This window comes from Phasianus colchicus, chromosome 4, assembly GCF_987193195.1.
Source record: "Phasianus colchicus chromosome 4, bPhaCol1.hap1.1, whole genome shotgun sequence".
Classification (NCBI taxonomy): domain Eukaryota; kingdom Metazoa; phylum Chordata; class Aves; order Galliformes; family Phasianidae; genus Phasianus; species Phasianus colchicus.
The window spans coordinates 10,677,344-10,703,692 of record NC_143439.1 but is presented as its reverse complement, the minus strand read 5'-3'; the positions used below and the strand labels follow the sequence as shown (position 1 = coordinate 10,703,692).

Below are 26,349 nucleotides of genomic sequence, written 5' to 3'. Positions count from 1 at the left end.
ACAGATGTCAGGCCATTCCAATAGCCCATGCACAAAATGCCTAGCTGGCTATATTACACTCATTAATATGTATTTAATTACATCACCAAGCAACTCCTGGAACATTATCAATGACAGAGCATCCCCAGCTGCCTCAGTATGCATCTCTCATCTTTCTTCTTGTGTCTTTTCTTCCACACCTTTATGCCCATAACCCCCCCTCACCTCCCCCCAATTTCTTCACTGATCAAGACCTGAATTTTTACACTTGTGTAGTCTTTGGAACTTCACTGATTGTTGCTTTTCATTTCAGCCCTTTTTCAGAACTCTTCTCTCCCATTTCCCCTTCAGTATCCCTTCCAGTTCCCCCTTGTTAGCTTTCTATAAATAAGAAATTAAATTTAATTCAATAAAGGACATGCACACAGATTCAAATGAAGCAACTTCCACAGAATCTAAAGCACATAAACCATTTTGCAAGTAAGAATGGATTCGAAGTCTTAAAAATAAGCATCTTCCTTAGACACTTTGCTGAGCTACTGTCCCAAATTACACAACACTAAATCCTAATTTTGTCACTAATGCCTACATTTTAAAATATAATTTTTTGTAGAGGTAATCAGGATGCATGGTATTTAAGCCAGTGAAGCTCTGCTGTGATCAGTTATGCTACCAACCACATCAAAATTACTAAGTTCCTAATTCAAAGTCCATTGAACTAGTTACTGACTACCAAATGCAGAGCAGAATTCTGCAGTGCTCAACAAAAAGGACTGTAGAAACTGTCTTAGTTTTGTAAGAAAAAAAAAATTCTTTGTAAGAACTAAGGAAATGGTCACAGCTCTGCCCTCAAGGAGGCAACACTGCCAGTCACGTCAGAATTATTGTGCATCCACTCAACACTCAAGAACAACTGTCTATATTAATTGTCTTAAAAGTCTTGATACTTCACAGCACTGAATCATCTCTGAGCACTCCTTCTGACTTCTCCCTCTCTTTATCAAACAGCCTTTTTTTGCAGGCTGAATTTGGCTAACACTTACCAAGCTCACTGTATACATATTCCTTTCTGGGATTCTCCTCAGCCCTTAATTACCAGATCTTTTCCATTGATCTCCCATGCCTCAGTGAATGTCGCAGCAGAAAAGCTACATGTCCAAAGAAAGCGAGCTGTTATTTTTCCTGTACAACATGTTAAGGGATGTTTGAAGTTTCTAACTGAATAAAATGAGTTTCCTTTTAAATAAATACCTCTGGAACTGAGGTGCCATAGCAACATACACGACAGCAAGTAATACAACTTCAAAGCAGCTTTAAAGCTGCTGCCCATCCAACATATGGTTGAAATTCCTGTTGAAACTAGACAAAGGGAACAACAAGAAGAAACTTCTGCATTAGGGTAAAGATCACACAGGCAGGCTCAGTGTAAGAAATCAGAAGCAATACAAAAATCTATCCTTGAAATATTAAGTAAAATATTGGACAAATATTACCTTTTGCCAGTCTATAGCAGTGTATCACGGGTTAGGTTTCAAAGCCTTCACTCAGCATATAAAATGTATTTCATGTATTGGTACTCATTACTACAAACACATGACTTTCAGCGGTCATTTCAGTTTTTGAATGGCTTTAATGACAACATCATGTAATTTTTATAAAGAATATGTCAACGAAATCTGCAATTTCAACTTTGAACTAACAAAGTTCTTGCCTGAAAATAAATACGACAATATGCTAAGTGTCTAAATTTTTATGACACTCCGGGTAACTCTATACTCCTGCTGTTAACTGAGTCATTTGTGTGACTAAGTTAAATTATCACCATCTGCGACTGGCTTAAAGTCTTTTAACAATGAACATTTCACATTTTTCAAAATAGAAACTGCAGAAGATAACTTCCAGAATACAGTTTAAAAATACACAACAAAAAACATCTCTTGCCATGTAATCTCAAGCTTACGTACCTTACAAAAGCTACCAGTACAGAGGCTTGTTTTAAAGCATCACATGTATCCCATCTAAAGCTATGATTTAGAATCATAGAACAGCTTGGGTTGGAAAGGACCCCAAGAATTATCAAGTTCCAGCCCCCCTGCCACACACACGGCCACCAACCTCCAGATTTGGTACTAGACCAGGTTGCCTGTTCCAGCACCTCACCACACTCTGTGAAGAACTACCCCTTGACAACCAGTCAAAAATTTCCCTCCTTGAACTTAAAACTATTCCCCCTTGTCCTATCAAAATCCAACTGACTGCATTAAAGAAAAAAAGAAAAAAAACTAGGAAAATTTACTGCATCTGAAAACAAATCATATGATCAGTACTGAGGTCTTGAAAGCAGTCCTGAGAGAGATTACATGTCCCAGTAATGGCTTTTTTTTTTCCTAAAGATTCTCTTGACAATTCAGAAATTCACTGTCTCCATTCAATCCATTTTCTTTGATGAAATCTGGATTTCTACCAATCCTATCCGTGAAGCAATGAACAAGCCTGTACACACAGGGCATCTCTTGCTGCTCTTCTAGTACCTCTTAATTCCTCTTAAAGTAACATTAAATAACTGACTTTAATCGATAATGGGACATGTTTCAGTGAAAACAGAAGTCATGACACCCTTCATCAGCCTTCCACTGAATTCATGCTCAAACTGAATCTTCCTAGGAAGGTAGTCAGGGAAGCATGACTATCTAGGAAACGCCTTCTGTATTTCTTCAAATTGTTTTTTCTGTATCTTTGAGCTAATGGAAAGATAAAATAATCCTTAACATAGGGAAGAACCTTATCCAGGGTAACTGAGCAAGAATTTTAGCAGAAGACAAAAGCTATTATACTTCACCACAAAACTGAGAATAAATGACATCTTTCAGTGTAGTCTTTTCCTGGCAGCCTCCACATCTGGAGGACACTGTTTAAGACGTGTTGTCCTCCTCTTTTGTTCCACAGAGAAAGATTGACAAAGTCATGAATCTGTTCTCTCCCCATCACACCTGGAACCCTGATATAATTTCTTGCTTTCCAAAGGAAATCCTTTCTAACCTTCACATGCAAAGAATCTCTAAACCCCCCCTCCCCCATTCATTTTCCAGTCCACACTACCCTTCTTTCAGGCCTCCTTAAGGAAATGCATCAAGAAGTTCTGTTCAGAGAGACTAGCGGCTGAAAAATGTTCAGATATAATGTTTATACCAATGAATAGTACATGAACTATGGAAGTTTCTCTGTAACACTTCCAACAACCTTACTACATAGATAGGTTTGGTCAGTCTAAAAAAATGTTCATCTCCATGAAGGCTGACATTCTTTTACATACACATATCTACACACATGTACATACGAAAAGAGAGAAAAAATGAGCAAAGAACATCTCTGTGAAAAGTACTGTACACTACAAGTTATGATTTCCCTTGAGAATCAAGATTCAAGTTAGCCCAAACACAAATCATCTTTATTTTAACATCTCTGGGCTTTCCTATGAAGCAATTTTATTTCAGATTCCTTGGAGAATAGAAATGGTTGAACGTTATGAAATTCATGTATAGGAGCCCTGAAGATCTCAGCTTTAATAAAACCTCTGTTGGCAAGTAAGTTAGTGAAAGAAGTTAGGAAAGTCATTTATCTAAACCTCGTCAAACAAGAAAAAATCCTCTTAGTTCAAACTCAAACTAATTATGGCCAAAAAATCCAAACAAAAATACAACACATTTGTATTACTTCTTTAAGTTTTTGCTAATTTAATGAGGGATCAGTTATAAAGATCTTGCTAGAAACTATGTAAAAAACCATAGTGAATTACAACATCTAATGCAGCTGGAACATTTCTGTTTTTCTTGATGGTTAGCACTTGGGCATTAAAATATTAAAATATCTTAGACTTATGATTATAAGAAAAAACATCCCTGATGTACCCTGAAAGTGATTTATGAACCCTTAAAACAGAGAGGTATAACATGGGTATAACTTACAGAACACCTGCTTTTACTGTTGCTGCACAACTGAGCTCTCTAAATTTGCTTTGCTTTCTAGACCAATCATAAGACAAGTCCTTCCATTTGCTGGAAGGAAAAGTAATTATCAGGCTTACAGAAGACTGAATCTGAACAACCGATTTACTTTCTCTTTTAGCTAGAAAGAAGGAAAAAAGTAAAAAGCAGCAGTCATGAAAAAACCCTAAATAAATGTATATCATACACAGATAATTATTTTAATTGCTTTGCAGTGATTTAGCATACCTTAATCAGCACATTTCAGTTATTTGAATTTAAATGGTCTCACAGCAAAATATGACTTAAAAGTATCTCCTGTTCTTACTTATGAAGTTCTTATGAAGTTCACTGAGAACTACCAAAAGAACAGACAACCTACAGACATACATTGAAGACATGCCTAACTTTTATAGTGTTGAAGCCACTTATCTGCAACTTTGCTGAAGATACAGAATTGTACAGATTATGAATGGGTTATAAAGCAATGCAACTGACTTTAGATCACATATGATTAAGTGCTGTTTTACAACTGGATCTTCTTTCCAGTTTTTCAACTGAAACTTGCTTACTTAAAATGATTTTTACATTTATTTTCTAGTCTTACCTGCTTGCAATTATCAAAAGAATTCATTTAAATACTACATTTTTAATAAGTATTTTTTACAAAAAACCTTCTCTTCCGTTTGGTCTGCCCAGTGATCTGTATTATATGCAACAGAAATCCACGCTCATCTTCAAACAGATATATCTATTACACATTCCTTTTAATCTGGCAATTGCTAACGTAATTACATCTTGTAAAGGGTGATATAACCTTGCTACCAGTTAACGCTTCCTGCTGTCTGATAATTCCACGAGCCCAGATTTGAGAAGGGAATATTTTGTGATATGTTGACAATGTTGAATATTTCAATACTTTGTTCTACCAATCAGCCTGAAGGTCAAAGACATGCAAGACGTTCCATCACATGGACACTGACAATGTCGTCTTGAAAGTTACCAGGAGTGGATTGAGGAATAATCTCTTCCCACATCTTTCCCCAGGTCTTCAGCTCAGTTAGCCTAGAGGAAAAAGCAGCTAAATATGCATTTTTCCCTGCTCATTTTATATTCTGACTGATATCTCAAGGTATCACTTCTTTCTTCACTCATAGCTTCAGAAAAGCTGCTTCAATTGTAGAACAGGAAATTTAAATTGTAAAGTCTGCCCCCAGAAATGCTAAGCATCCTCAAAGCATCCCAGAGAGGCTAAATAAACAGTCACATACAAAACCCGTTATTGCCACAGCAAAAGAATTTTCTCCATGGTAAGAATGACAATGGCCCTTACGAGTAACTATTTAAAATATCCCCAATTTTAAATTTTCAAATAAGCAAAATTATATTCAGAGCTTGCTTCCACTCATTTTTTGGCCCAACTGAATTTCCCTTGAGAGCTCCTCAAAGACAGAAAGGAAGACGACTTTTGGAAATTCTTCATTCTATCTTGTGAAAATTCATATGCTAAGTGATCTCTCCTTCAGGATTAGCAAGCAATTTGCTAGAAGCTGCACTCCCCCATTGTCAGAGCTCAAATTTAAGTGTGTCAGTACGACTTCAGATTCTTTTCCTGTGAAGAATCTGAACGGATAGTGACACAGTCTTTCTAGTTACATCACCCTAAAGACAGTGCTGCCAGTGAGAGCTGTGCCTGCTCAAAACTTGGCAGCCATAGCAACAAACATACACGGCTAATACTTTGTTAGCAAGACATTTAACTAACACTGCTGTACATGCTTAAGGTTTAACTTAAAGCTAATGGGTATCTTAGTTCAGGCCTTTACCTTTACTTAGTGTCATTTGGATTTTATGACAAAAAACCAATACATACTGATATACTTCACAGGGGTGCTGAAAAGTATTTTGGCTCACATGCCCAAGGCTGTCAGAAATGAAGATCGTACCACAAGCTACTGTTTCTTTATTGAAAAGTTGTCTATAGCTATTTTCTACTTGGGCTCAAATATTACAGAAGAGATGCCTCATTCTGAACAGCATGCTTTCTAGCACAGGTATTCCTCAGGCTCCCTGAAACATGGGAAGAAAATTTCACTGCTTAGCATTTGTGTCCAAAATAAACCTTGGCACTACAGGTAAACCGTGCTACAGTTTTGTAGCCTTGTAGTTTTATGAATGAATGCTTACCCAGTTGTACTAGATTTTAATTTTTTCATGCATCCAGCAGGGAGAAATTGTTTTGTAACTAACATTAAAATGCAGATTTAACAATACTTGCTTAGTCATTATAGAAATACTTACTTTCGCCTTTCTGCCTCAAATTTACTCAGCAGTTTTCGGAGTCCACCATTCTTAAATCCCTGGAAATGTGCTGCTGGGGCTCCCACGGTGATTACATCATACAGAGCATCTGGAACAAGAAGAGACAAGCAGAGAGTTGTGTGAACCTATGCCCAGAGCATGGCAACACTAATCTACTCTACAATACGAAGAGAATAAGTCTACTATTTCCAAGGAATAATCAAGAATCTGTGTCTCAAGAAGGCCCAGGAGCTAATCCATCTTTCTACACAGCCACCTGCACACATTAGAAAGTTTACCTGATTTATTACTATGTCTAAATTATATGCCACAATAAAGAAAAATACTCTGGTTCTGCAGTTTACAGAGCTACAAAGTAAATTGGTCCTTTGTGTATTTCACTTCATTACATCTTCCATTATTTAAACTGCAGTCATGCTGAAATGCACAGATTCATGCATTTCAGAGTCAGGAGATCAATGTGATGAAATAGTCTGACTACCTGATACAGGTTATAGAATTACAGCTAATGATTGCTGCATCAAGCTTATGTCTTGATGGTTGAGCAAACTTATTTTTTTTCAAGTAATTTTGATTTAAAGACTTCAAGTGACAGTAAATTCTTTTTCATCCCCAGAGTACTACTCAAACCGACCAGTAAAAACTTCCTCTCTGCTTCTAGTTTGAATTTATTTAGCTTCTACTTTCAGATATAACAACCTTCTTGACATTGCATTCAAGACTCATTTTCAATCACTTTTTAATTTTATGTATGCTTATAAACACGGTAACTGTCTTCACCTGAAAAGTTACCAAGATGTGAAATAAATATGCTGTTGAATGTGAGAATCTGTTGTTACTCTGTGTGTAATGATATGCACAATGTTTTTTCTATGGATGTATGCTTACAGAACGGGAGATGCAATGCTTTTTTAGAAACAGCCTCTCATCTGGGGCTTGCAATTGAGAGAATGAAGATGAGGACAGTTCCATCCACAATCACTCTTTAAAGTTTGAATTCCCATTTGCACTAAGCAGTATTATGCTGCATTCATCGGAGGTATAAAAACACAGGCCAAACTAATGCATTTTTAAAACATTCTTCTAAAGGAAACATTAATTTTAATTTTATTTTGTTTTTAATTTTATTTTGTGAACTGTTCTATTCATCAAGGAAGCTTTCAATGTAAATTAAAATCTCACTCTCTCCTAAAATAGAACTTTTCTTGCATTCTGATGATAAATACCGCTGGAAGGAAGAACACTGTAAAAATGACTCAGAGTTAATGAACTATGTTTTACTTCCAGAGCTGAATCTCAAAACATATTCACTCAAACTGATTCCAACTCTAATGAATTGGTGGCTCGTCAACTCTTTCTTAAAAGGAGAAGCAACATAATATCTTTAGCCTCAGGTGAGATTCAGGATTCTTTAGTAGTCCATTCTTTCAAATCTTCATGGACATTTATCAATAACACAATCTTGGGCTATTAGAGCTCCACAGTTCTATTGTTTAGACAAGAGGGCTTGAAAATAAAGAGATGAACTCATCAGTCTAACTGCATAACGGCTTCTGAATATGTTTTCAGAGAACTCAAAACTAAAGGAAAATAGATTAAAGACTAAGTGTCCTAGTGCTTTTGTGGAGTTGTTTTAAAAACAAAAGTGATTGTAACTACCTCAGGGGATCTGCTCAGAAGGTAGCATTCATTGAGACTGTAGCCTCTTAGTATATGTCAAGAAGCAGCTCATTCAGATGCAAACACATCCATATCAGCTGAGCCACCTCCCACATGCAAAAGAACATGGGAGACTAAGGTCAGCAAAGAAAACTTCTATCACCATGGTGATGGGCATGGGTTGTTCTACCTCTCACCCTCCAGAATACCCTGCGTTGGAAAGTGGTGCATTCTTGGGAAAAATTGCTTGTGATGTGCTCCATTTACACACCAGTGCAGCTCCTCATGAAAGGTATGCACTGTCAGCACAAGTGTACTGGTACAGGAATATTCCACTGACTCAGAACCATCACCCACGTCAAGAAAAGACAAGTGTTGACAACATTCCACAGCGGAGACAAAGCTTAAAAAGTCGCTAAGAGTGATAGGAGCTATATCAATATTGTCAGCATGCTCCACAGAAACTAAAAATTAATAGATATTGGGAAGCAGGAGTGGGAAAAGAAAAGAAGAGCTTCCCCTCAAATAATCAGTTCAGAATTTAAAGGGGAAAAAAACAACACCAAAGCATTAAAAAAAAATAAGGAAATAGGGCTTTTAATATTCCACTCTAATTATTCTGACGGAAAGACACATTCACCTGCTCCTTATACAAGTGAAACACTTCGACACTTGCCAAGTCACAACTCCTCCACCTTGCAGACGTATAAACTACCTGCTCATCACTATGTCCTGAGTAAAACAGGTGCACCATGGGGAAAACCACCGCAACACAGTTCCACAAACCTCGATTTAATCAGGTCAGTTTAAAGAGCTGAGAGATTTCTAGAAGCAAAGCTCAGTTTAGAACTTGAAACAACTCTCTTGCCTTCACAGGAGGCAGTGATTATCTTGGACACAGAGGCAACGTTGCACCAAATTCATTTAAAACAAGTATGTTTTTTGTATAAACAGGGACAAAATCAGAACTATATATACACACTCAAGTTCTGCAGTATGATGAACAGACCAAAAAATTGTGCTTAACAAATGGATAGGGATACAGATAACAGTTGTTTTAGAGTAAAACGCTATTTTTCTCAAAGATGTTCCTACTGGAAAGTTAAACATACAGGTATATTCTATTCCATGTCAGTACTGTATAGTAACCTGAGTCAAAGGTCAGTAAAAGCAACCCTGTTATTGGACATGTTGAACAAAACAGTAAGTATCCATAGGCATACATATAATAAGACGTGATTAAGACCTACCTTGCATCCCCAGACTGAAGATATCTGAAAGCATAAGGGTTAATGACTGCTTTATGGCTCATTTGCTTGTGTGATATTCTGGCTGCCATTTGATACATGACAAGTAAAGCCAATGAGGAAAAAGATCAACCTGATGTCCACGTGCTGCTCACACCAAAACGAGCAGCAATTGATACAAACTGTTCAAAAATATATCACCATATATCTAATAGAAGACACAGCTCTTCAGTGCTCATAAAATGAAACTTACTGCACTAAACCAAACAGATGGGATGTTGAGTAATAGGTACAAAAATCATTTATCCAACAAAAGGCAAGTATAATCACCTTCAATTATCTTCCATCATAGTTATAATATAATGCTACCAAAACATCCTAAACATACTGATGAATTAATGTAGTATGAAGGGAAACAAAAATAGTTCCCTATAAATAAGGTGTCAGTCTTAAAAGACGTATGCATATATGCATCTCCTGATTTTAACACAAGTTCTCATCTTTATTAATGCTTCGCAATCACCAAAGATGAGTATAGCTAGAACAATGTTATCTAATTCTCACCTAAAGAAAAAGGGAGAGTTTTAGAGTTTAAAGAAATATCTAAATTCAGAAGAAAATTCTGATATCAGTTTCTAATTTGAGGACAAAAAGGAGAAAATTAACAAAAAACAAAATAAAGTAGTGCTAAAATTGTAGATAAGTAGCATACTTCATTCCACTTTACAACTTAGCAAATAAAAATACTGCTCCCAGAGAGGTTTTCTTGAAAAAACATAAAATTAGGACTACAAGTGGCCAGCAATTTAATCTGTAACTGCTTCTGTTAGAGTTATTAACTAACTTCAAAACATTAGATGAATTAGAAGTCATGCTGTCATATTCTGTCACGCTGTAAAAATTTTTAAAGGCACAGTTCTTCAATAAAACAAAGAAAAAAATACTCAACTAGTACAGTTCTAACAGGCAATAGGAAGTCTCTGTTCCTCTTCCCAGAAGTGGAGGAACATCACCAATATGTAACGTGATAATACTGTAATTATTTTTTGTTTTTACGTCAGTTACTCTAGGAGTAAATCCATAATTATTTGCATGGAAACTACAACAGATACTAAGAGTATAAAAACATTATTTAATAGAGCAAATTCACAGATACAAAGCACTGTTATGAACATTGTTTTTTTGCCAGAACCAAAACATAACATCATACCAGACGCTCTTGAGAAAAGCAGTTCTGTCTCTGCTGAAACAAAGACAGCAGGGTCAGAAAAGACTGGCATGTAGACAGCTTGTGGGGCTTAGCAAGAAGATTCAGAAAGCAAAGCTGGAGTTTGATTCTGAAAGAAGGGTTGAAGATGATGCTGAGCACAATGTGTGTCATGTTGATAAACAAAATGACCTGACAAAGACTTAAAGAGAAGTTTTGGAGTGAGAGAAGAAAATGATAAATGGATGTATTTTAGGTAGGTAGCTCTAGAAGTAATGCCTTCTGGTTTTTTTTTCTATGCAAACTACAACAGATACAACAGATACTATTTAATAGAGCATTGTTTTTTCATCACTTTTGCCACCATTAGTGATGCACTTTTGCAAGCCATCAACAAGAGCCTGCATACCACGCTCATAGAAATCCACACCAGCAGAGGTGACCCGCTGTTTCAGAGCTGCTACAACAGTGCCTCTGCTAGGAAAACGTTGCCTACACAGTCTGTCTTTCATCAGTCTGAACAGATTTAAGTCAGAAGGTGCCAGATTCAGATTCTTTGGATCTCATATGGATCCAGATGTTATGTGGTGGGTGTGGTAGGACAATGCAGCCAAGATTGGCCATGTGCTCCATGGTCTTCAAACTGCTGTGGGGCCTGGTGTTATCATGTTGCAAGATAAAGACTGTCTTCTTCTCTGGCCTGGTTCTGGAAGTTCCAGCTTTGAGCTTATTCAGGATGGCAATGTACAGGTCAGAGATGATGTTTTTTCTGGGCTTCAGGAAATCCGTAATGATCACCCCTCTCCTATCCCAGAAGACAGTGCACATCATTCTACTTGCTGAAGGCTGTGCTTTGAAGACCACTGTTTTGTCTCCAAAAAGGTTCAGAAATCAAAGAATGTCAATGGGTGCAATGTTTTCCGCATAGAGGAATTCAGTGATGCACATCTGCTTCATAAGCACTTCCACATCGGATGCTATTTTACCCAAGTGTACCTCTGCTGCCTTCTGTCACGTGGCAACAAAATGCAATGGGATACTGTCAGGAAGGTTCAGCCTCTGCTGCTATACCAATATCCACCTCTGATGTTGTGGGCCAAGATAATAAAATGGGAGGCAGTGCTTTTGAAGCAGCTCTAATATTTTATAATCTGCCTAGCATTAGATTGTATTGCTAAGGCAAAAACCTTAGCAAGTGTAATTTGCACATTTGTAGGGTGCCTGCAAATTCAACAGATCTCTATTTGTCCATAAGGCATTTACTATGCTATGGTCATCTAATATAATGTTGTATTTGCATAGGATGCTGCTAAAACAACATCCAAGGAGCAGATTTCTCTATTAAATGACAGAATACATTATAGAAAATTATCCCCACTTTCCAGAAGGTATAAATACTCTATTTTCAGCATAATTCTGAGATAATTGCATTTAAGACTAAGAAAATGCTTACATAGTACAGAATAGCACTGAAAGAGCTCATTTAGACACAAGCAGAACTGAGTTCATTAAGGTTTCCTAGGAAATACGATACGTTAAGTTTAGAAATAACATTTTTATTCATGGCTACTTATATCACCTATTCTAGTGAGTCCGCCCTACAATCCTTGGGAAGAAATTTAGCATGCTCTACCACTATCTCTAGAGCCACAGTGGAAAGAAAAACACCTCAGAAACAAGACAGGTAAGACAGGCTTTTACACCCCTACTGGCACTATAGATCATAATGAAAAATTCAGTCAGTGCACTAAACACATGTGAATCCTACTGAACATCATGCAGCACGTCAGTATGAAACAATACAGTATTAGTTCTGCACTGGCACAATTGAATATTTTTAACCACACTTAGAATTACAAATGTATTTCAATGCACATATATTCTGTGTGTATTTGTTTGAAAAGTCATAAGCACAAGAAGAACATGAAACTCCTGAAATTCTTTTTGAAAATAATTTAAAAGAAATTTAATTAACCCCTCCTTAGTTTTCCAAGATCTGTGGTCAGTATCAAAAGCTTGTGGCTTCAGAAGACAAGGCAAGAAAACATTGGATGTGATTTCTAGGGTTCAGCACAGACTCATAGCTTTCATTAGTCTCAGCAGTGGGTACATGTGGGTGTAGGGTTCAGAATTTCTTAGAGATATGTGAAGGATGTGGTAGCTGGTCATTTCTTCGTTCTCATATTTTACTTAAGAGTTGTTCTCTAAGGACAATATGCATTCAATTTCTCTAGAAATATCTCAATCAACTTCTTAGATATTTACAAGTAGATGAACAATCCTGAGAATGAAATTCAACCACGCAGGAAAGCAGGGAGGTTCCATATTTGGACATAAAACAATGACAGGAAGTGTCCTCACAAGTTTCTAGGGACCATTAAATGAAGTGAAAAATTAAATACCCCTACAGCAGTACGAGTTTTTAAATAATGAATTCATAAACTTGATCTTATTAGAAAGGCTGAAAGAGCTGGTGCTGTTCAGCCTGGAGAAGAGAAGGCTCTGGGAAGACTTGATGGCAATTTTTCAGTATTCTAATGGGGGGCTATAAGAAAGGAGGGGACACAGACTATTTAGCAGGGTCTGTAGTGAGATGACAGTGGTTTCAAAATTGAAGAGGGGAGATTTAGATTGAATACAAGAAAAAATATTTTTATGTTAAGGGTGGTGAGGCACTGGCACAGGTTGCCCAGAGAGGTGGTGGAAACCCCATCCCTGGAGACATTCAAGGTCAAGCTGGATGGGGCTCTGAGCAAGCTGATCTAGCTGTAGGAGTCCCTATTCATACCAAGGCAGTTGGACTAGATGATTGTTAAGGGTCCCTTCCAACTCAAATGATTCTATGATTATATGGAAAAGAAAAAAGAATAGGACAACAAGGAGTATCCTAGTCCGTATCATGCCATACTGCATACATCCTACACAAACTTCAGTGGATGGCAAAATAAAAACCACATGAAATTAATCTCAAAATTTTCTTTAAAGTCACTGCATTTCCTGTGAAATTACTTCCTCCTCAATAGTATTCCAAATTCACGTAAGTTCAAATTGCAGATGAATTTACTGAAGAATCAATTTTCTACACTAAAACTTGCTGTGATTTGTTTTCTGAAGCATCTTTACATTCCATCTAAACAGTTTAACAACACTGTTGCTGGTATCCTTCAATTAAGTGAAAAAAATCATCAAGATTCAACTCTCTGAACAGACTACCTTTCAGGCCTACTGTGGTTGTAAGGTTTCATCCCAAAGCCTTACACATCCACATTATGTTGACTCTTGAAACTGAATATATAAATTAACATTTTCGCTTCTTAAAAAAGGCTAAAATGAAAACCATAACTCTCAGCTGTCAGTTTAATTGTAATTCTAAGTATACTTTGTCATACTTAGGGCATTTCTCTGCAAACCATGCTTTACCTTTCAATCGAGGACTATGCACATGCATTCTCTGCAGATGGAGATTTATTGGGATAAATTCTAATGTTTTTTCTCCTTTGCTACAGCTTGACTTGAAGGAAGAACCTGAAAAAAAGAAGTTTAAAGAAACATTATCTTAAGCACCCTGCAGATGTTTTGTCTTCTTTTTAATGTGAGGACAATACTTGTAGCCTTCCTTAATTTACTTTTAATGTGTAACTGTATACTAGGAGAAGAATGGTTCACTAACTGAGTCTCAGCATGTATCCATATTGCAAGCAACAAAACAGCTTTTAATTCACAGAACAATTTAATTTTTTATTCTAGGTGATATGCATTTTTTTCCTGTGGCTTGAAATAGGTCTGCTGGAAATAATGCCACAGTTAATGGGCATTATGTTTATTCTGTTTGAAAAACACAGTGGTACAGAGCTATGATAGTACTACACCTTCACCAACTTTTTTTTATTAAATGAAAATATTACCTTGACTGAGCTATGTATTCTTCCTAGAAAGTTCCAATTATAGAAGCATAAAATGGCTTAAGAAAAGCTATAAACTCCTTTTCTTTCTTAAAAAATCCAGTATCAGAAAAAAAGCACAATATTCTCAAAAAAACCCCAAACAATCTGGCTACACGCTATAGAAGTATGAGATTACAAGCAACTCTATGGTGGTATAAAGGAATACAATTGAAGCCTCATGGAAATAAACGTGATTTACCTGGAGATATTTAGTAGGGCACATATACAAAGCTAAAGGTCATCAATTAGTAAAAAGGTGATTGTACATTCTCACTCAGGCAGCACAAGATAGTTTTTTCAGCGTCCTGCCATCTTGCCTGTTAATTGTTTAAACTAAAATTTCTCTGATATTAGTTCTGATTTCAGTCTCCGATTTCTCTCCCTTCCCCCACGAAAATATCTGAAAAGATTCAACATTTTCTTGTGTGTAGGGAGAGAAAAACATACATTTGCAATTCTTTACTTGCTCAGACAGAATTTCCTAGAGGTTATCTGTTTGAACTGCCATAAATTCCAAGGCAACTAAGCATGTGTTAGACTCCCAATGCAAACCATATTGCCAGATGGCACCAATGATGCCACAAAGCAAGGCTACAGAGGTACTAGCATATTTGCTCAAAGCTAAGCCAGGAAAAGGTACTTCATCTATATCAGTTGTAGACCTGCACAGGCTGCTACCAAAGCTTAACAACTTAAAATAATAATAATTTGAATGAAGATTCAGAGCAAAGATTGTAAAAAGCAATTGTCAGGAGTAACTGATTCAGATTTGATAGGAAGCCAGGGGATTGAGTGCACCCTCAATAATTTCACAGATGACAAAAAATTAGGAAGGAATGTTGATCTGCCTGAGGGCAAGAAGGCCCTCCAGAGGGATCTGGACAGGCTGGACTGATGGGCTGAGGCCCACAGAGGGTAGATGCAAGGCCATGACGTATGCAAAAATGACTTAATGGTCACTCTTTTTGACTGCAAATCCTGCATTCTAATCCTAGGCACGCATCTTCAAAGCATTCACCATATGTCTTACCCACCTGTGCCTTCATTATTCCTATCACTCAAACATAACAACTTCTGTAAAGACCACTTTAATGTTACTGTAAAGATTACAACATATTGGAACATCAGGTAACTCTTGAAGTCAGAAGTTCCACCCCATCTGGTCAGCTGTCAGGGTTAGCATTTTGCCTGCACTACCCATATTTTCACCTATGCGTCCAGGAGAAGATGGCTTTCGGTCACTACACCACAAATGAACCTGCAAGAAGAGCAGGATATGCCCTAAGCTGTCATAGGATTTTAAAAGCAATGCGTGTAGCTATAGTTGCATAGAAGTTCTGACCTAGGTAGAAGCCATAGAGGCTAATACTGCTGTAGAAATGAAATTTGAAAGCAAAATGAACTCTTAGCCACCTTTAAATCTGTTCCAGATTTCACCCTGAATTTTAGGCAGCAAAGTCCTTCATTGCACAGAGGATTAAAATACAGATTTGGTGTTCTAGTCTGACTCTATACACATATATACAATAAAATTACCTTTCCTCCACCCCTCCCCCACCCCATCTCCACCTCCATATATGTAAGGTATATAGTAAATGTAAAAAATGTTACATCTTCGTGGAACTCTGAAGGAACAGTTACTGTCCAGAGGATTTATCATCTAATTTAATTTGTGATTTAATATGAATAAATATAGTGCAGGACTTTAAGTAAATATTGTCTTCTTCAGAATTACTGTACTATTAATAGGTTCTAGAATGCACAGATATACCACTGAGCTTTTTAACGTTAACACAAATTTAAACACACCAAAAAAAAATAAGGATTTTCCCTAATACAGTTATTCTACCAACAGCATACTACCGAGGAAAAAAGTTGTTGAAGACACGAAATTTAGTTATGTCCCTCAGTGTTGACCTCCAACTTAAAACCTCCTCATTTATCTTAAATCTTCAGTACAACTATTAGACTGTTTAGCTTTGAAAGTAATGTTCCTACTTTGTTTCACGTGCTGGTTCTATCCTCTTCAATAACATTGGGTTCCCTGGTCTACCACAGTAAGAATTATAAATCAAGTCCATCTCTTGGCTCCCAGAACCACTCAAAAATCACATGATATTTCTGAGTGCTTTGGCCAAGCACTTCTTGAAATCTGTCAGCCTGGTGCTGTGACCACTGCCCTGGGGAGCAAATCCATGCCCTTCCCTCAGATCCTGTCGCTGTCGCCAGAGTGCCCTTCCACTTTCCTCCTGTAAGCCATCATGAGACCTGTTTTCCACCTCCTCTTCTCTGAGCTGAACAAAGTGATTTTAGCCTCTCATCATACACCTTGCCCTCTAGACCCCTTCACCTTCTTTGTAGCTCTCCTTTGGATGCTCTCTAATAGGTCCTCTTTATACTGTGCTGCCAAAACTGTATACAATGCTTCTGGTGAGGCCGTCCTACCCTATCCATCAGCCAATTGCTCACCCATCACATTATGATCTCGTTTAAGCGTTTGCTGGATATTTTGTCTATAAGAATACTCTGAAAAACAATATTGAAGGCTTTGCTGAAATTCAAAAAGATTACATTAACTGGTTCCCCTTGGTCAACCAGGTTCATAACCTTGTCATAAAAGGAGATTAAGTTAAACAGGACTTCCCCTTTGTGAAGCCATGTTGGCTACGACCAGTTATCTTTCAGATATATTTCATTAAGAATGTCATTTAACATCATCAGCCTTTTTCAAATTCACGTCATAATAAAGGCCTTGCACAATTTACATTTAATGAATTACTTTTTTTTTCTTTTTTAAATTCCAAAAGGTCATCTTAGTATTTTCCTCAAAGCGTTAATTAACATACTGATTCCTTTCATCACTGTTATCTATTTCCTTCCATATGATATTTTATGGAATGCTTTCAAAAACTAACTAAGCATTAAAAAATGTATATTAGATAAAATGCTGAAACTTAAGTCATTTCACACAGTAGTCTGCCAAAAACAGAATTGGAATATTGCGATGATGGTAAACAATCATCAACACAAGAATTACAGTTGTGCAACCAAAATGCTATTGATTACACAACATTTAGGATAACAGATGAGCCTCCTCCCCCACTGCTGACAAAACGTTTGGTTTCAGTTAAGGGCTTTTTTTGTTCATATAGTAAAACAGGATTTCTCTTTTCCTGTGACAAAAAAAAAAGACATCTCTGAACAATATGAGGTGACAAATAACATTTCCTACTAAAAGGTGATGGATATCAGATAACCTGGCATTTTAACAATTATTTTGGAAAAGAAGGATTTGTCTCACCTACTAAATGCAGATTATAAAAAAAAATCCAATTCTGTGAAAGAAAAATATAGACTCAAAAGCAATCTAGTTGTATACTGAACTAAAATCACACAGTTTCTCAGTAAATTTTAAAAAAGGGTTTTTTTTATACAACCGTAGAAAGCTAGGAGTAGTTAAAATAATGCAAGTTAACTCTTGTAATTACCTGATATTTCAGAAGATGTAACTGAATGCTGTATAAATAAATGTACAACGCACAAACACCTGCTAACCTCTGGCAAGCCTATGCCTATACATACAAGTCACATAACTAATAATGAGAATACAGAGTGAAACAGCATATCCAATAATGGCAGCACAGCCTTAGAAAATGCATAATAAGGTGATCATGAGGATCACTAGCAAGAAAGAAGCAACAAGGCCTCCGCAGTCACTCAGAACACAAGTGTTTATTTCCTTCCAGAAAAATCTCAAAAGCAATAGTGGAGGTGGAAGACATGTTACGAATGAAAAACTAGCTTGCTCAAAATACAGCGTTATTCAGGAAATAATTCCAGCAGTCTTCCTAAATAAAAAAGAATTATTTTAAGTTCTTTAAATGATTTGTGAACAATCAAAAGAAATTCAAAAGCATAAATACTTTTTTCTGCAGTCTTTTCTTGCTTTTTTATAAAGAATTTTACAGGAAAAAAAGACCAGCTGCCTCTCTGTACATTTGTCACTGATACTGTCTTTATTCAACTTGTGTGTGGGTACTACCATACATTACAGTCCACAAGATCCTGACAAACATAACTGAACAAACACCTCACGTGCATCAGACCACAACACGTGAAAAAAAAAAAAGCAAAAGTATTACACACTGCTACTTCTGGACTGTGGGCAGACTGTGCATCCTACATAAATTATGTGCTTTTCTGACATGACCTGGGCAATGACAAATGCACTAAGGATATGTAAAACACATTACAGTTGTTCTCTATACTGTTAAATGCAACCTATATTTCAAGAAAAACTGACAGAACTACCTCTCTAAGACTGTTTCCAGCTGTCTGATGGTACTCTATATTACTAGAGCAGTACATTCAAGGGAATATGCAGTGAAAAGAGGCACAGCCACTTTTCCAGTTTTTTGGTTGCTCTATAACCATAAGCTACATTAAATTGTGAAAACATGCTGGAATGCATTGGGGAAAAAAAAAGAAAAAGCAGGGAACCTCTTGGTATCTCAGAAATAAAGTTATTATAAAATATATTGTTTTTATGTGCTTTATTTCTGCTGAATATTTTAGTATATAATAAGCACTGACTAGGTTGACAGTTCAATTTTCCAGCTGAGGGGAGGCTACCTTCATACCTGTATGTTTTCCAAGCTCTGCAAGAGTATCCTGATACATGCTCAACATCTGATCGCAGTGAGCAATAACACTTTTGCGCATATTGTCCCAGTGAGGTGCAAGTTCTCCCAAGTCTTTAAGCTCCTGATTCCTGTATCAAAAGGCAAAAAAGAGATGGCTTTAATTCCTTAATCCAAATGAATCCAATTAATCCAAGATAGTTTATTAAGAAACATCAAAAGCCCTTCCCATTTGAAATGCAATTATTATCTCGGGTGTGTTTTCATGCCTCTTACTAAGTTTGCTGATTTCAGCTCTATTTTTAACCGTGCAATAAAGAATGTCAAATCACTGAATAATACAATAATTTAACGTTCAAAACTCATCTGGTATAAATGTAATGGCCTGCAAAATGAAATATTGTTTCTTCCCCATAGGCAAGAATGCTTTCAGGCTCCAAAGAACTGTGTCCACAATAAGAAATATTTTGTGAAGACAGTAAGCACCACTGCAAAGAGTACAAACTTCATTCCTTTTCCAACACTTCCATTAAAGCTGCTTTATAAGGTCCACTCTTCGGATACTCTCATACACACTATTGTGCCAGTATTTCTACAAATGTCTGTTTATCCATCAGTACAGCAGTCCTGTGACGTGCCCCCCACACAAACCTTGCTCCCCTCCAAGCTATCCTTCCCCCACATTTCTTTATTGTAAAACAGAAAACAAAACATGACAATTTCCCTAAAATGTAATCTTCAGCCTTACAGCTGTGCTCATCAGGTCAAAACAGCAACGTTATGGTAACCACACATGTCACTAAAATGCAAAAGGAAATCCTTTAGCAAATTATCAGTCTTCCTGTACACTCTCACTAACTCCCTACACTCTCCCTAACCTCCTACACTAACCAGCACAGTTACTTACAGTGCACTGAGCAGTTTGTTTTCCCCACTTGCAAAGTAAATTCTATCCCAGAGCTACTACAACTACTACATATACATCATCCTTTTTTTTTTTTTTTTCCAAACACGATAATCGATCCAAGATAATTTAGATTTGGATACTGTTTGTGTATTGCGAGTTCTTACTCTTTTTCACACTGCTGTTGGTGACTCAGTGCAACTCTGTTCTCAGTCATGGCTAAAAAGAGAATGATCTTTTCCACGATTAAGTTCCATCAACAGTACTTCACAGTACCAAGCTTTATTGGAATTGTTGGCAATCCTCAAGGAAAAGGAAAGATAACAGAAACAAAGTACTTTGGAAATTAGGAAAGTTAATGTCCATACTAATACCCTGTGATATTCAGTCTCTCTTTATATATACGTATCTTTGAAGCGTTTCAATAATATTGCAGTATGTTACATGAGAACTTATTTCACTGAATAACTTCAAAATACATTTCAAATATTAAACACATTAAATAACTGTGAAATTGATGAAAATCAGTATTTTTTATATATTTCAGACACCTCAAAGGACAAATAAGTAACTAATGTTTTCAATTCAAGCACGGGACTTGGAACAATTTATTAACACAGCAGTAAGTTCAGAGCAATCTCAGTATCATGAGGGCTGCTCCAAAAGTAATGCCTTGTATTTTATTGTGTTGGCTCACAAGGAAGATATTGGAGGCATAGCAACAGAGGCTGACCCTTCCTATCAATATCCCGTTACATTTTGTTGCCATGCAACAGATGGCAGCAGAGGGACACTGGTAAAATAGCATCTGATGTGGAAGTGCTTATGAAGCAAACGTGCATCACTGAATTCCTCTATGCGGAAAACACCGCACCCATAGGCATTCTTTGATGATTTCTGAACATTTTTGGAGACCAAACAGTGGATGTGAGCTATGTGAGGCTGTGGGCAGTGTATTTCAGCAGTGGTGACAGCAACATAAAAGATAATCCACATTTCAGATGGTCACACACAGCTGTCACACCACGACATGAAGAGTATCTCGATCAGAACATCCACACAAAATGGCAGATCACAAGCAGGGAACTGTGTATGGAGCTGTATATTGGCTTCAATGCATTGGAAATGATAGTAGCAATGCTGGAATATCACAGTTTGCACCAGGTGGGTCCACAGATGCTCCCTCAGGAACAAAAATAACATTTCTGAAGACCAGAAAAAACATCATCTCTGACCTGTACATTGCCATCCTGAATAAGCTCAAAGCTGGAACTTCCAGAACCAGGCCAGAGAAGAAGACAGTCTTTATCTTGCAACATGATAACACCAGGCCCCACAGCAGTTTGAAGACCATGGAGCACATGGCCAATCTTGGCTGCATTGTCCTACCACACCCACCACATAATATCTGGATCCATATGAGATCCAAAGAATCTGAATCTGGCACCTTCTGACTTAAATCTGTTCAGACTGATGAAAGACAGACTGTGTAGGCAACGTTTTCCTAGCAGAGGCACTGCTGTAGCAGCTCTGAAACAGCGGGTCACCTCTGCTGGTGTGGATTTCTATGAGCGTGGTATGCAGGCTCTTGTTGATGGCTAGCAAAAGTGCATCACTAATGGTGGCAAAAGTGATGAAAAAACAGTGCTCTATTAAATTTGCTCTATTAAATAGTGTTATTGTGCTCTTTGTATCTGTTGTAGTTTGCATAGAAAAAAAAACCAGAAGGCATTACTTCTAGAGCTACCTACCTAAAATACATCCATTTATAATTTCCTACTCTCACTCCAAAACTTCTCTTTAAGTCTTTTTCAGGTCATTTTGTTTATCAACATGACACACATTGTGCTCAGCATCATCTTCAACCCTTCTTTCAGAATCAAACTCCAGCTTTGCTTTCTGAATCTTCTTGCTAAGCCCCACAAGCTGTCTACATGCCAGTCTTTTCTGACCCTGCTGTCTTTGTTTCAGCAAAGACAGAACTGCTTTTCTTCAGAGCATCTGGTATGATGTTACGTTTCGGTTCTGGCAAAAAAACAATGTTCACAACACACTAATGTTTATAGTTACTGCTCAGTAATGTTGTATAGAGCCAAGGCCATTCCAGTTTCGTCTCATACTAAAGAAGGGCTATGAGGGGGCAGAGTTAGGACAGCTGACTTAAACTGGCCGAAGGGATATTCCATACCATATGACAGTTACAGGATGAGAGGAAATGGTTTTTATCTGAAAGAGGGCAGATTCAAACTAGATACTGAGAAAAAAACCTTTACCATGAGAGTGCTGAGACATTGGAACAGATTGCCCAGTGAGGTCATGGATGCCCCATCTCCACAGGGGCTCAAGACCAGGCTGGAGGGGGCTGTGAGCAATATGGTCTAGAAGGAGGTGCATTCTAGTAGCCTAATTATGCCAAGCTTTCATTAAGTACCTCCCATTATGGCTGAATGGTTCTATGAAGTTGTGATAGTCCAGGTGGAGTAGCAGGTCTCTGCTTCCACCTGAACTGCAAGGGGGGATTGTTCCCAATCCCAGGCTTCCAGGTAGAGTACCCTGAGGATAACTGCTCTGCCTTTTAAAGACAGATGTAAAGAAGGCAATGAAAACATCAGCCTTTTCCTTATCCTCACTGGTCACATTCCCTGTCACCTTCAGTAAAGGATAGAGATTCCCTTTAGCCTTCCTTTTACTGTTAATAAATTTGTTAAAGTTTTTTATTCTCTTTTACTCCAGTGGTCAGATTGAGTTCAAGCTTGGCATTTGCCTTTCTAACTTTCTTCATACATATCCTAACAACTTCTTTGTAGTTTCCCCAAGTTGCCCACCCCTTCTTCCATAGGAGGTAGGCTCTTTTTGTCTTTGAGTCTCAGAAAAAGTTCCCTGGTCATCCACAGAGGTCTTCTTCCCTGCTGGGTCATCTTATGGCACACAGAGACAGTCTGCTTCCACACCACTAAGACTTCCTTCTTGAGGAGCGACCAGTCTTCCGGGACCCCTCTGCCTTTCAGAACTGAATCCGAAGGAACCCTTCCTACCTATGCCCTGAATAGTTCTGCCCTCCGGAAGTCCAAGGTAGCAGTTTTGCTTGTAGCCATCTACTGTAGCACTACAGCCATGGCAGCAATCCCACCATGCTTCTGTACAGGCAACTAAGTCACAGTCTGTCTGCTGCACAATGGCTTCCAGCTCCTCCTGTTTGTTGCCCGTGCTGCACGCACATTGGTGTAGATGCACCTCAGCTGAGCCATTAGCCTCACTCCCAATCCCATCAGCATTCCCCCAGGCTCATTTCTAGCAAGCCTCTTTTTAACTCATTCCCCTTTATTCCTAGTTTAACGGCCTCTCAATGAGCCTGCCAGTTCCTGGGCTAGGATCTGTTTCCCCTTTGAGATAGGCAAGATCCATAAAAATTCAATATAGAGTCCTAATTTGCTGAAATTACTTGGTTGATCATTAGCACAAAGATTTACAAACCACTGATGCTAACACAGTTTTAAAGAGATGAAAATTTCCAAGAATAAATTACAAAACTCTTTGGGATCCCAAAGCACTGTTAGGAAGTCCCCAGTCTTTCATTTCAGTCTCCTGTCTACAAGAGCTTTTACTCTATGAGGATGATTCACAATCCATGGTCTGCTAGCTCTTTAGGAGACCTGAGCTCTCTCTAGCTTTCTCCTGCTGATGGAAAGAACTGTCATGCAGCATGTTATGCTGATATGCAAGACAGTTTAAGAATTGGTGCACATCAGGGCAACCATATATTTGTAAAGGCTGCATGGATAATGTTGCCATTGGACTCAAACCTTAAAACTAGATGCAACTTTTTGCTTCCAAGAAAATATTCAATAATTTGATTGTAAAATGAAGGTCAAGCATCCAAGGCTCAGGTTAATATCATACCATTTGATTTAGCAACTCATGCTTCTATTTATTTAATTACACCTTTGATTCATGACTATAGGAAATTATTCCAAGTACCGGAAAGATGCAACAAGAGTTTCTTGTATTATTTATGTTGATAGTTTCTACTTAAACAGCCCTTGTTTTGCATCAGGAGGCTTAACAATTAAAGAAACAGAAAAACTGTTCTTAACATACTGGATCCAAGGATGTAGGAACAGGATAAAAGTAATAAATATTCTGAACATAGTCAAACCAAGAGCTCTAGAGTAAATATGAACCATAAACTTCAGGGTATGAGTTAATCACTTAAGTGTAACAGAAGCTTAGAAGTTTACTCCTAAGGAAAGGAGCACGGGAATTTTTTTGCCTAACAAAATTTACTTTCAAGTGTACATATTTATGGGTAACCATTACACCTTACAGTAGAATAGAAGGAGATAAAATTAGTTCTGTATTTCTTTATAACAAGAAGTGGACCCTGTGGCAATAGCCCACCAAAACAATATAACATCTTTTCCAGAAATAAAAGAATCATAGCCTCTTCACTATATTGTTACTAAAGCAAACAAATAATTACTAAAGAAGATTTAATTTCTTCTGAGGAAAGTACTACAAAAAATGTACAAAGATATTTTTCTTTAATTCCTTTTGTTTTGGGGTTGGTTTTTTTTTTTTCTCATTTAGAACCTCTTGGAAACAGATTTTTTTTCTCTTACAGAATTTCTAGGAACTGTTTTGGCTTCTGATAATTCCAACCTGAGAGTTAAGAAAAAACTTGAATGCAGACTGTGTTATCTCAAATATTTGTCCCCAAAACAAATATAAGCAAATAAAATACAGTTAAGAAAATTATTTTTAAAACATGTTTCCTGCATATATATGGAAAATCGACTGGGATTTGCTGTCTTGAGAATATGCCACGCAACAATTTCACCATGCCATTGTTCAAAACAAAGTAATTTAAAAAATAGCATGCAAAGGTCCAGAAGATCAATGTCCACTCCAATAATGTTTGTATTAAAAGGCAATAGCAATGCCCACATATTCCAAATAATTCAAGATTTTTCCTCGTTCTGGAATGCTGCATGAAAGAATTCCCAGAACAGACTGCAAAGTCTGCATTGTACTGACCACAGCAGAGATCACACAAGAAAAGCCTGCTGGACTTGAGACAAGCCAGCCATTCCTGACACAGCAGGGAAGTTGGAGTATGCCAGCTCAAGTTTGAAAGAAATATCTATGGTAGTTTCTCCTTTAGTTCCATAATTCTCTTGTTATGCTGATCTAGAGCAACACAAGCTTCTACAACTACAAGCTTAGATTATACAGGCTGACAAACTTTCTGAACTAGTTATTGTAAACTACTAGCCTTTTTCATAATCATTGTGCTAGAAAAACTAGTTTGCTAGTCTTGTGTGATGAACGCAAAAGAATATCTGTGTAAAGAAATACTAAGGACAGTGGAAAGTACTCATTGGAAAGTCTTAAGAAGGAAACTTTTTCAATAAAAAGCAGAAAAGTAGACTAAATTACCCTTTTTAGAACAAAAAATGACCATAGACGACCTATTGAAACTTCCACCAAGGAGGTCTGAAGGTTAGTATCTCAAATGCAGGGATATCCTTAACAGCATTACACCATACTAAAAAACAATGTTAAACACCCTCAGAGGTTACATATTTAAGAGTATCAAGTTAAAAAAAATGAAAATATTCTGTTAACAATGAACACTAGTTTAATCAAGTGATAAATAATCTTAAGACTTATGAAAAAAAGAGCATTGCAGTACTGAATAGGTTTAACATTACACTTGGATATTTGTTATAAGTAACTGCTTCAGACCTGACAATATTGAAGCAACCTGACTGAACTGAAGGAATAAAATGAAACACGCTGAACATAGTGCAACATAGGCTGAGACAAAAATATGTATTTCTTTACACTAACCAGAGAAAAAACAACATGTAGAGATGAATACTTCAGAAAGTATAGCCTTGAGAAGGTACAGTCTAAGTTTTTTAAGAGTTCAAGGGCAAGCATAACAATTTTCTCCACATTTTAACTTACTACTTTCCAAACATATGGAGTCTGTAGGAGCACACATCTTTGCAGTTATTTCAGACAGCTAAGCATGTATAAAGCTGAAGCTCCAACCTACATGCTTATACACTGATAAGCAACACAGATGTCCCTACTCCACCCCAATCTGCTAAATTCCCACGAAAAGTTCCTGCTTCTCTTGATTTTACCTCCTCCTTCAGACTGGTGCAACCAACTTGTCCTTCTCACTGTCACACTCATACTTCTAACCTAGGCTTCACAGCTAACCACACTGGCAGTCAGGAAAATCAGAAGCACGTGCTTCAATCGTCAAGCCACGTTTACTTATGTTTCTTTCTCAAAGCATTTCTTTGTTACAGTGGGTATTGGATGATCATTTAACAGAAATAAACAATAAAACAATACTATGAGCTGTTCCAAAGAGATGAATGCTATAATGTGAAATAACACCAAGTACTGGTATTTGCACAGTGGCTTTGGCGATGATAATGAATAAGAAA

The 26,349-nt window shown here is 37.3% G+C and overlaps 1 protein-coding gene across 22 annotated transcripts in view; it reads right to left on the bottom strand.

Annotated features, from left to right (window-relative positions):
* Positions 1-26,349, bottom strand: part of INPP4B (inositol polyphosphate-4-phosphatase type II B) — a 327,844-nt gene that overhangs the window by 117,340 nt on the left and 184,155 nt on the right. For all 22 annotated transcript variants that reach the window (XR_016465803.1, XM_090138618.1, XM_090138627.1 and 19 more), the window contains 3 exons: positions 18,982-19,112; positions 13,818-13,922; positions 6,264-6,372 (listed from right to left, as the gene is read on the bottom strand). Coding sequence is in view for 21 of the 22 variants with exons in the window: in XM_090138618.1 (XP_089994744.1) it covers positions 6,264-6,372; positions 13,818-13,922; positions 18,982-19,112 (345 nt within the window). In the remaining variant the exon portion in view is untranslated. The remainder of the gene's footprint in view (positions 1-6,263; positions 6,373-13,817; positions 13,923-18,981; positions 19,113-26,349) is intronic.